This window comes from Pelophylax lessonae (genome assembly GCF_965119305.1).
Source record: "Pelophylax lessonae genome assembly, chromosome: 1".
NCBI classification, from domain to species: domain Eukaryota; kingdom Metazoa; phylum Chordata; class Amphibia; order Anura; family Ranidae; genus Pelophylax; species Pelophylax lessonae.
The window spans coordinates 57,699,022-57,711,289 of NC_138768.1; the positions used below are offsets into that span (position 1 = coordinate 57,699,022).

At 43.7% G+C, this 12,268-nt stretch overlaps 1 protein-coding gene across 4 annotated transcripts in view; it reads left to right on the forward strand.

The window, feature by feature from the left end:
• Positions 1-12,268, forward strand: part of DCC (DCC netrin 1 receptor) — a 1,040,152-nt gene that overhangs the window by 737,254 nt on the left and 290,630 nt on the right. For all 4 annotated transcript variants that reach the window (XM_082267705.1, XM_082267706.1, XM_082267707.1 and 1 more), the window contains exon 8: positions 6,007-6,163. In XM_082267705.1, coding sequence (XP_082123831.1) covers positions 6,007-6,163 — 157 coding nt within the window. The remainder of the gene's footprint in view (positions 1-6,006; positions 6,164-12,268) is intronic.

Sequence of the window (12,268 nt, forward strand, 5' to 3'; positions counted from 1 at the left end):
AAAAAGAAAGGAAAAGTTTACTTCCTTCAAAATTACACTAATAACACGGTCTTTCATTTCAACAATATGTTTACAGTTCGATATTCAAATGGAATTCAATGTAAAATTCAAGTCGAATTTCAATATGATTTCAGAAATTCAGACGAATTTAGTTTCGTTATTGGGAGGATTTAGGAAAAATAGTTTGTACTGTAATTCAGGGATTTGGATATATCCGAATTTCTAGATAACAAAACATTTGCCGAATATTTATTCGGAAAAAAACAAAACGCACATGTCTACCTCTTATTAAATAAAGCATCTAACAATACCGAGTAAGAGTTTTCCTTATCAGTGCCATTCTTATGGAACCTTAATTGTCCCTGTTTCACTTATTTTCACCCAAAACGCTAAAATAAGCATAAAGTTATAAATCTAATAATGCTTTACAAACACATACTAGTAGCAAGTTGAGAGGGAGCCATTTAACCCACCACCATGTTTTTGGAGTGTGGGAGGAAACCGGAGTAACCAAGGGAAACCCACGCAAGCGCTGGGAGAACACGGCAACTACATTTACCGTATATACTCGAGTTCGGCTTATACTCTAGTCACGGTCTCACTTACCTTTTCCCTGGTTAGTGCGCATGCTCCGCCGCCACTCGGGAAAGCCCATACACGTTCGGCTATTCCCAGGCAGACGGCGCATGCGCAGTGACGTGTTGGTGCCGGGTGGCGCCATTTTTAAATGTAAGGCGGAAAGGTAAGTGAGACTCCTCCGCAGAACTGCAGGTAAAGATAAGTGAGACTCCTGTACCATACCCGCAGCACTGCATCTCCTGTACCATCAGTGCCATATCTTTGCCATGCCTGTACCATGCCTGTACTATCTGTGTCATGCCTGTACCATCTCCCGTGCCATGCCTGTACCATCTCCTGTACCATGCCTGTACTATCTCCTGTACCATGCCTGTACTATCTCCTGTACCATGCCCACAGTCCTGCATCTCCTGTACCATGTCCTGTGCCATGCCTGTACCATCTCCTGTACCATGTCCTGTGCCATGCCTGTACCATCTCCTGTACCATGCCTGTACCATCTCCTGTACCATGCCCACAGTCCTGCATCTCCTGTACTATGTCCGCAGCCCCTGCATCATGCCTGCAGCCCCAGATTTGGGTCTCGGGGTGGTCCAGTTGGGCCAAGTAGCTGCTGCATTTCCCACCTTAGGCTTATACTCGAGTCAATACATTTTCCCAGTTTTTTGTGGTAAAATTAGGTGCTTCAGCTTATATTCAGGTCAGCTTATACTCGAGTATATACGGTAGATAGTATTTGAAGCAGGGACAACAGAGAAGTGCCTTTATGAATACCAAATCAAAACTATCTATTGAAAATATATATATTTTTCCATTAAAGTTAATTAAAGTTAAACAGATAATTCGATTGTTTCGTTTATCCTTTGTCACCTTAAAGAAAAAAAAAAAGTAACAGCTTTATCTCTGCAATGGCATTTTAAATGGGTAGATAGCGATGTTATGAATTTTGCCATGTTTCCTCATAGCTGTGCATGGATAATTACAGGCATATTGTATCCCAGAAGAGCCTCAACCAACCCTCAATATAATATAATAAGAGCACAATCTAAATCTTTCATCATTGTTGAGTTGGTGCTTTTCCATGACAACAGATAAGTGATCTGTCGCCATGGTAATGGCTTGCATGCCTAGGCCGTGCAAGGTAAGGTTTAATGATTGCTAATTCCTAGATTAAGCTTGCAAATGAACCAGCCTGAGACAAGTGGCAGAAATTGCAGGAGTTGGTTCAGTCAAAGCATGGTAGAAAGGGAATCTGCAATTATGATATGGTTCAAATGGCTGTGGAGTTCTCCAATTTCAGTGCAGGCAGGCTTCTTTATGTAAATTGCTGTCTAGAGAGGGGTTTGGTCTAGTCTTTAAGGAAACTGGGTTATAGATATTTTTTTTTCCTAGGGGAATGGGGTTTCGCCTTGTGAATAGGCCCTAAATGTACCTTAAAAGAGAAGTACGGCCAAAGTTATTTTGGCTATACTTTTCCTGTGGGTCACAGGAGTGTCCTTAGTTCTGCACGCCTGTGACCCAGATTCAGCTGACAATAAAGTTGAGATCTGCCTAGATTCCTAATTGGCAGCTGACTCAGCATCTTAGCGTGCCGCTGAATGCCTGAGCCAGCCAATCCGGTGTTCCAGTGAGTGCTGGAGAGCAGGTGATTGACAGCCACCGCTCTCTGCTTACTGAAGACTGTGAACTGAGCGATCAGCTGCCTTTGATCACTCGGTTCTTGGTCTTCGAGGCAGTGGGGACTGATGCAGCATCAGAACAACGCTGCATCCACCTAGGTGAGTAAGATTATGTGTTTTTTTTTTAAATGTGCACTTTTCTTAAAAACACTTGAGTCCTCGGGCCTTTTTCTCCCTAAATCCCCTTTAGCCCCAAAGAAATTATTTATTTATTTTTAATTCTGTGATGTCTCTGTTCCACACATTATATCTTTTGGTATTCGATTCGTAGTCTACCCTAATGCAATAAAGCTTGTTTTTTTTGTTTTTTTTAGTTTTTATTTCGGTAGCACATTTGAATAAATATATTTTTATTTCCTTACTTTTTACTGGGAATAAATAGTAAAACTTTAAAAATTTATTTTTGAATAGATTAATCTGTAGAAGCACCGGTAGCCCACGAGCTGGTCATTTCAGCTTCTGAGCTTAGAGCTGAATGTTGGCATTCACTGGTGGCTGTCAGTTCCAGTGCTAGCCCCAACTTAGGGGGGGTCTGCAGGAGCCACTATGACCAGGTGCAATGTTAAAAGGGTGCTGGGACAAATGGCTTCTATCCCTGAAATGTTTTCAAAACGGCATTGGGCAGTCACTTGGCTAACACATGTTGGAATGCTTTCAACAGTGTAAATTGGCCCTTAACAAATACAAAGATGCAGACATTTTGTGTGTTACCTATGCTGCCAAGGTGGCATATGGATATTGCAAGCATGTTTTTTTTTTTTGTACGAACTTAATGCATCCAAAATAAAATGTATTACATTGCATGTACATTACATATACATTAATTAAAACAAATTTAATTAAAAGCGCATTACATTTTTTACATTTCTTATACATTATACTCTTAAAAAACAATAAAACTTTAATGAATCAAACCATTAAAACCAGTAATAATATTAATAATAATAATAATATGTATTATTAATATTATTATTATTATCATAACTACAGAGAAATAATTTAAACCCCTAAATACATGAGGGGGTTGTTGATTAATAATTTACACTTGTAGGCAAATCCTGCTTGTGGTTATACACCGTACTTACTGTTTATATCCCCTAAATGGGAATTTTGTGGTTGTAATTATCACAATACTTCAATAAAAAAATAATTGCACCAGAAATACATGAAGGGGTGAATACGATTCAGGAGGTCAGTATGTTCAGTTTGAAGATTGACAACAACAGGAGGAAAGTTCAGAACTAATGTTAGAAAATATAATTTTATGCAAAAAGTAGTTGATTCTTGGAGAAGATTTCCATCAGAGGTAGTCCGTCAGCAGAAAGTGGATGTAAAAATGCTTGGGACTATAGACAGAATAAAAATAAATAATAATAAAAAAAAAAAAAAAATTAAAAAAAGGGGTAGACTTGATGGACCACATGGTCTTTTTCTCTGTCGCTTTTCTGTTTCTAAAAATAAAGTGAGTCTGAAAGCTGGTATTAGCTGGTGTGTATTGCTGTAATTATCTATAAAGGGGAATCGTTATCAGGGATGATATAACCTCATTGGATTGTTAAATGATAAGTAGTAGCTGTGCAGAATGAGACAGGTGTTAAGTGGCAGCGCTGGAGCTGAGCTGCTGGCGGCCTGGCAGGACCATTCCCTGCTCATTCTGGATCTGGGAAAGCGTAACAAACAGAATGACTATAAGAATAGTTGCATGGTGAGCAAATTCTTTATCACTAGAAACTAACACTGCAATAATAATGGTTACTAAATATAAAGTATATGGCAGGTTATGTAAATTAAGTTTTAATAACACTCATGCATAAATGTGCAAATGTTTTTGGAGCATATCAGGGCTGAATCAGTTTTAAAGGAAACCCTTCATTAAACTCTAGGTGCATACAGGGAACCCCCAATGACATAGTTCTAGAAGAAATGCAGCAGGGCTGTTATTTTGACCCTCACTTCACTAAGCGTTTACAGCAGCCCCATTGGGCAGCTTTGTCCAACACATAGGAAAAAAAACAATCTGCTTTATATCTTATTGTGAATGAATCCTGTTGGGATTGAGCCCTAAAGTTGAGTTACTTATCTAAAACAAGAATTTGGCCAGTGAAGCCAAAGCTACCTGCATGCTTGTTACTGGTCAGCTAGGTAGTGAAGCTGGGGTTAGAATGACAGCTTTGGAAGATGCAACTATAAATACAAGTCAGTACAGTTAATGGGAGATTAGATTTGATAAAAATAAGAATAAATAAAAGAATAAGGATTGTGGTGCATCCCTGGCATAAAATATGCAGCCTGTTTATGCTGTTTAGGTGAAAACTTTCATGTGTGTGAGCTCTTACATTACTGGTCAGTACATGACATCTTACACTGGTGATCAGTGGTAAAGGTGCCTCTTTCAACTGGTGGTCAGTGGAAGGAGGGTCCTATTACACTGGTGGTAAGTGGGAGAAGGGTCCTATTACACTGGTGGTAAGTGGGCAGAATGCCCCTCTTACAGATTGGGAAAAACATAATTGTCGGCAGTGTTTACTGATATGAGAGTCCAAAACTGTTTATTGCTTTGAGAACTCCTACCACTGGTGGTTTCTAGAGATCTCTCTTGCATTGGTAGCCAGTGTAGACCGACCCCCTTACATTCGGTTCCACTCAGAGGAGTGCCACCTTCTACTGGTGGTCAAGGGTAGGCAGGTCCCATTTCACTGGTGGGAAGTGGAAAGAATGGAGTCCTTAAGGATAGTGCAGATTGCTAATTTTTCAGGGATCGTCTAGCAACCTCTGGTGGTCTGTGGATAAGTATCTCCTACATTGGTAGCCAGTTGAGATAGACTATTTACATTGGATGTCATTGTAAGAAGGAACACCTTCTACTGGTGTCCATGGAGAAATGCCTACTTACACTGCTAGTTACTGGAAAAGCACCCCCCTTCCATCAGTGGTCACTGGGTAAAGAGTAATCTTCTACTGCTAGCCAATGGAGGAAGGGTCCCATTATTCTAGTGGTAAGTATAAAGTATGCTCCCCTTACAGTACCTAAAGATTGTTAATTGTTCAGGGACCCCCTAGCAACCTTTGATACTCTGTGGATAAGTTCCCCTTTACCTTGGTAGCCACATTTAGTGGTGGTCAGTGGAAGAATGGTCTCTTTACAGTGTTGATAAATGGAAAGAATGCTCTTTTTAAAAGATAGGTAAATAAAATCATTGGAATCCTTGATTACTTATCTTTGAGTCAGAAGTTGCTCTTTTCTCAGGGAACCTCTGGCAACCTCTTGAGGAACCAGGGAACCTTGGCTGATAAAAGCTGCTTTACTGCATAATGTATGACTGCTGGCTACAGTTAGCTTGAGATCTATATGTTGCGCCATATACCTAAAGCATTTTGCATGCACAGATCACCAAAGGCAGTAAGCAACCCTAAAAACGTGAGCTAGGCCTGAAGGAAGCACAGCATGAATATGACAAAATGTTGGAAAAAATATTTCACTACAACTGGGAAACAACTGTGATAGGTTGTGAAATCTTGCAAAAGTGTATGCTATTGATCTTCTCCAGAAATGTTTTTGCTTTCATTGACAACTATGACGCTCTTATTGTCACAAATGTCTTTAATTTCTATATCTATTCCTGCTTTATATTCGCTTTGCCCTTTGTGTTTATGAATATATTAGCTTCTCCCCCCACATTTTATCCTTCTGAGTTCCTGACCTCTGTGTTGCCCACTTCTCTGACTGAATCCACCCGTTCCCCCGCAGCTGTACCCAGCTCCAGTGTCCTCCCCTCTGCTCCCCGCGATGTGGCCCCTGTCTTGGTTTCTAGCCGATTTGTACGTCTCAGCTGGCGACCCCCTGTGGACACGAGAGGGAATATACAAGCCTACACCGTCTACTACTCCAAGGACGGAGCGCACAGGTAAGCTTGTGTAACTGAGTGTTTGTATTGGATCATTAGAAAGTAATGCAAAATTCCAACTCCAGCCAAAACGTTTAATTTTTGTTTGGATAGAATGGGGTTTTTATTGTCGTCTATGTCTCTGTTTGGGAAAGTGATGGGAAATCTCATCAACTGGGATAAAAACATTTTTAGCAGAGCATGGAAGGGTTAGAATCTCAGACAGTTCTTTTTGATGTACAAGTGTCATAAATGGAAGCTGACTATCCTGGCATTGCCTAGACAGTCCAATAGTTTGGCCCTATGTCCTGCCAATGCTGTATTCTAAGCTATATCATAGCATCAAGCTTATCAGAGTTACTGCTCAGAGAGGCATTCATTTTGGGGATCTGAGCTGCTAGTGGGGAGGTCTGGGAGGGACCAACCAGTAAGTAGACATGAAGAGCATTCACTTCAAAGATGAAGTCTGAGAAGAGCCCACTTGTAGAGTGGGTGTGATTTCTGCAAGTTGATAAATACAATGCAAACCATGGGGGAGGGGAGGGGGGGGCTAACAGTGTCCCAGAATCCAGGACCATGATAATGATATGCATGGTCATAGGCACAGGTAGTGAGGGAAAATCTCCCCATTGGGTTTACAGACAGAAATAAGACAGAGAAATGTTATTGATTCCCCGCTCTATCAAAAAAAAAAAAGAAAATTGGCTGGAGTTGGGGCACAGTCTATGTAACATTTGTAACATTTGTTGGAAAGTAGTTTTGCATGTGAGTTTCATATTTGTGCTTGCTTGGTGTTCCATATTTTTATTATTGCTTTATATTTATCAATTTGTAAATACTTCCTTTAGTGGTATCTGTGTTTTTGTGATTAACATGCCTGTTGAGATAAAATTACTTAGCCTTCTATAGTCAGGTCATGCCTGTCGCACCAACTTCCATTAAAGCACACTTTCCTATAAAAAGAAAGATTCACCTAATGACCATCCCTTCCAAAAATAAATAAATACATACAAATGACCACCTTATATCCCTGCTATAGGTGTATTTGTTAGTGTCAGTAGATGCGATTCCCAAAAACCTTTTTAGTTGGTTTTAGCCGACATCCCAGTGAGATATTTGAAAAGGGTTTGGTGCCTCAGGCCAAGGAGGGGTGGGACTTTATGGGCTAGTAAGACAAGGTTGTGTAAAGTTTAACAATTTATTGAAAGTACAAATAAGAACATCAAGTGGTTATAACATTTGGGTGTATGGGTTATAGACCCATAGGTGATAGTGAGTCAAGTAAGAAGGTTTGTGACACAGTGGTATGGTGACAATATGTTATATCTCTCTGTCAGTCCACGTCTATGGTTTCAGCGTGGGGTCTGCAGGGGGAGATATCTGGATTCCTACGCGTTTCGGCATATTAGGTAAATTGCCTTTGTCAAAGAAGGTTTGTCCACCATATCTGGAAATATAGCAGATAAATGGTTAGTAATATTATTATGCTTCCCGTGGGTGATTTCCCTTGGTTGCATAATAAAATACATACTTGTTATAGCAGGTGCCTGATCCTGAAACTTTATTTCCGGTCCTTTAAGTTTTCACACAGGAATAAGGATGCTGCTGCTGTGGTATATAATATATGATGGTGAGTATGATTGTAAAAAACTGCCTTGAGTGAATATGTAATCTTAGAGTACTTAAGAAAACTCTGTCAACATGCAAAACAATCAACTTGCAATTCTTTGTTGATTCTATGGGCCAATTCTTTGAGTATCATGATATGCTTGTAAGACTTTTTCCATGGAGTTTTTTTTGTGATTTTTTACAAGGTTGGTCACCAGGTTTTTCCTCAACCCTCCTGAATTGCTCAGCTTGGGACTGGCATGCAGAATGTGATAAAACATGTGCATAGCCAATCTGTACACACATCATAGGGCCAATTAAGCATGTGTTTGAAATGTGAGAGGAAACAGAATTATCCAGAGGAACCCCACATGAACTCTATACCGTACAGTGTCCTGACTCGATGCAAGGACTTCCTTGCTTTAAGGAACATGTGCTACTCATGGAGACATTGTGATACCTCTGATCTCCAGTTATAGGCAAATAATACACAGTTTAATACTGTTCTTTATTTCCTAAAACAATTAGTATTCTCCCGGTAAAGTTAAAAGCAGTTTAGAAGGCCAGTCAGAAGCAGGTCAGGAGGAGATCAAAAGCAACTCAGAAGAAGGTCAGAAGGAATCCAAAATGATTTAAACACAAGCTGAATACACTTGAAAGCATGGTATTTTTCACCCATCTGAAAGAGCTCTAATTTAATCTGACGGAGCGTTTTTCTGACCTGCAACCACAGTCAGTGTTGATGGGGCAATCTCTCCTGCAGAGCCATCTCCCAGCAGAGGAAGCTGACCCCGCCGGGAGAACACAGTAATTATAGCTTGGGGCTATAACAGCCGCTAGCAATAATCATATGTAAAATCCAGCAGGCTGGTTGTACCGAAGTTGACTGATCTATCAACTTGGGTACATTCAGCCTGCCCATACATGGTTTGAATCTTGGCTGGTTCCTGCTAAACTGGCCGAGATTCGAACCATCAATGGCCAGCTTTAATCTTAGAAAAAAAATATTACATCTTAAACCAATCACATTTACTTCTGACATTCCTTTATCTTCTCTTATGAATACAATACAAAAAAAATCTTCCTGCGAGAAAAGTTTCAGAAATATTAAGGTGTAAAGATGAAATATGTAAGAAATCTGTTAATACATGTGTACGAAATGTCCTAATAAAAAATGTACAGTAAATAATAAAAAAAAAAGAAACATAATGATCTTTCGACATAAAGAGGTTTTCCTTCTATGGATCAGCAGGGTTTCGGAACACCTCCAGATTAACTGCTTTAGCAGCGTTGTCAGAAAACTCCAAGGCTACGGATGCATGGTGAGCTGTTTGGCTTTTCTCGGTGTGACGCTGCCCAGTCTCAAAAACCAGCTTTATTGTACCGCACAAGTGCAAAGAGTGGAATTTATACCTCCTGCTCCTTCCCTCAGTCAACTGGCTAACCTTAGTAGCACACTAACAAAATGAGGCATGGCAGCCAAAGAAGACATGAGTAGGGTTGAGCGGACACCTAGATGTCTGTGTTCGACGGGTTCGGCCGAACTTTAAAAAAAAGTCCGGGTCCGTGTCCCGGACTTTTACCGAACTTTTCCCGGACACCGAACCCCATTGAAGTCAATGGGGACCCGAACTTTAAGGCACTAAAATGGCTCTAAAACACCAAAGGAAAGGGCTAGAGTGCTGCAAATGGCAGCAAAACGTAATTAAGAGCATGGCAAGTGCTCTGCAAACAAATGTGGATAGGGAAATAACTTAAAACAACAAAAAAAAACAGAAAAATAAAACAATGTTCTTCTTCATCTCTGAAGGACGAGGCCCATATGGAGTAGGAGGGAGGTTGAGGTGGTGGTGGATGTGGCGGTGACATAGGCGTGCGCACAGGGTGTGCTGGGTGTGCCTGGGCACACCCTAATCACCTAGGGCACATAGCATTGCCAGTGAGGAGATGGGAAAGATCTCCCTGGGACCTGCTCTGCTCTATTTCTCCTTGCCTACAGGTACATGGCCCCGATACATTACTCTCCCTGCTGGCAAACACATGCATGTGTATTTCAACTTTGGGGTGCACACCTTAATGCAATAGGCTGCGCACACCTATGGGCGGTGTAGGTGGAAGCGGCGGTGGAGGAGGACCAGGGCCGGATTAACAGCATCATGGGCTTGGTGCTGAGGATTTTGAAGGGCCTTAGGGCCGTGCCTTGCCATGCACCCAGAGGAGGAAGGGTGCAGCCATGCATGCCTAATTCAACATGGGATGCTGTCTCTGAAGCCCATAAACACATCCATGCATCGCCAACTGTCCCTCCTTGTCCGGCCTTCACGCTGTGTGGGGAGGTTCTGAGGGTGCTGCCTGGGGAAGCGAGCATAGAAGCCAGACTTCTGTGTTTACAAGTGACAGAAGAGCGGTAACAGTGAATATGGCCAACCCGGGGCCTATATAAAAGGTAGGGGCCTGGAGCTGCAGCTCCAATAGCCCCTACATTAATCTGGCCCTGAGGAGGAGGACGAGGTAGCCAACACTGCTTCTTTTCACAAATTTTAAATGAGGGTACACCCCAAAAGAGTGAGAAAGAGCAAAAATGGAACAATGGGTGGGTAAGGTCGGTATCCATTGCTATTCTGCATAAGGTACGGAAAAGTCCCGTGGGATCCATGCCTGGTTCATTTTAATGAACGTGAGCTTGTCCACATTGTCTCTGGACAGGCGGCTGCGCTTGTCTGTTATAACGCCCCCAGCCGTGCTAAATACCCGTTCAGATAATACACTGGCTGCAGGGCACGCCAGCACCTCCAAGGCGTAAAGGGCAAGCTCAGGCCATGTGCCCAATTTGGAGACCCAGAAGTTGAAGGGGGCAGACCCGTCATTCACTACATGTAGGCGTGTGCACACATACTGCTCCACCATGTTGGTAAAATGCTGCCTCCTGCTAAGACGTTCCATCTGAGCTGCTGGTGCTGCTGTTTGTTGTGGCGTGCTGACAAAGCTTTTCCACATTTCGGCCATGCTAACCCTGCCTTCTGAGGTGCTGGCGGTGCCCTGGTTGCGTTGGCGACCTCCTCCTCCTCCTCCTCTGCCTTGTGCTTCCACTGTGGCCCCGCTGTCAGATGGGAATGCCAGCAGCATGGCGTCTACCAGCGTGCGCTTGTACTCGCGCATCTTGCGATCGCGCTCCAGTGAGTGAATTAAGGACGGTACGTTGTCCTTGTAACGGGGATCCAGCAGCGTGGCCACCCAGTAATCAGCACAAGTTAGAATGTGGGCAACTCGGCGGTCGTTGTGGAGACACTGCAGCATGTAATCGCTCATGTGTGCCAGGCTGCCCAGAGGCAACGAAAGGCTGTCCTCTGTGGGAGGTGTATGGTCCGTGTCCTCTGTATCCCCCCAGCCACGCACCAGTGATGGCCATGAGCTGGCCTGGGTGCCACCCTGCTGTGAACATGGTTCCATCTCCTCCTCCAGCTCCTCCTCCTCCTCATCCTCCTCATCCTCCAGAACTGTGCCCCTGCTGGACAATTGCGTCCCTGGCGTTTGCGTGTGCAGGAACCCACCCTCGGAGCCCCTTGCGAATGACTGCCCTGAAAGCCTTGGAAATGTTACCTCTTCATCCTCCTCCTCCTCCTCATCCTGTGCCACATCCTCTTCCATCATCGCCCGAATTGTTTTTTCAAGGAGGCATAGAAGTGGGATAGTTAAGCTGAGAACGGCGTCATTGCCACTGGCCATGTTGGTGGAGTACTCAAAACAGCGCAACAAGGCACACAGGTCTCGCATGGAGGCCCAGTTATTGGTGGTGAAGTGGTGCTGTTCCGCAGAGCGACTCACGCGTGCGTGCTGCAGCTGAAACTCCACTATGGCCTGCTGCTGCTCGCACAGTCTTTCCAGCATGTGCAAGGTGGAGTTCCACCTTGTGGGCACGTCACATATGAGGCGGTGAGCGGGAAGGCCGAAGTTACGCTGCAGCGCTGCCAGGCGAGCAGCAGCAGGGTGAGAACGCCGAAAGTGCGCACAAACGGCCCGCACTTTCTGCAGCAGCTCTGACATATCGGGGTAGTTTTTAAGGAACCTCTGCACCACCAAATTCAGCACATGCGCCAGGCAAGGGATGTGCGTCAAACCGGCTAGGCCCAGAGCTGCTATGAGATTTCGCCCGTTATCGCACACCACCAGGCCGGGCTTGAGGCTCGCTGGCAGCAACCACTCATTTGTCTGCTGTTCCATGCTCCTCCACAACTCCTGCGCGGTGTGTGGTTTGTCCCCCAAACAGGCAAGTTGTAAAACTGCCTGCTGTCGTTTACCCCTGGCCGTGCTGAAGTTGGTGGTGAAGGTGTTACGCTGTCCGGATGAGGAGGCGGTAGAGGATGAGGAAGCGGAGTAGGAGGAGTTAGGAACAGGAGGCAAACTGAAGCGCCCTGCAATCCTCGGTGGTGGAAGGACATGCGCCAAATTGCTATCCGCCTCAGGCCCATCCGCCACTGCATTTACCCAGTGTGCCGTTAGGGAGATATAACGCCCCTG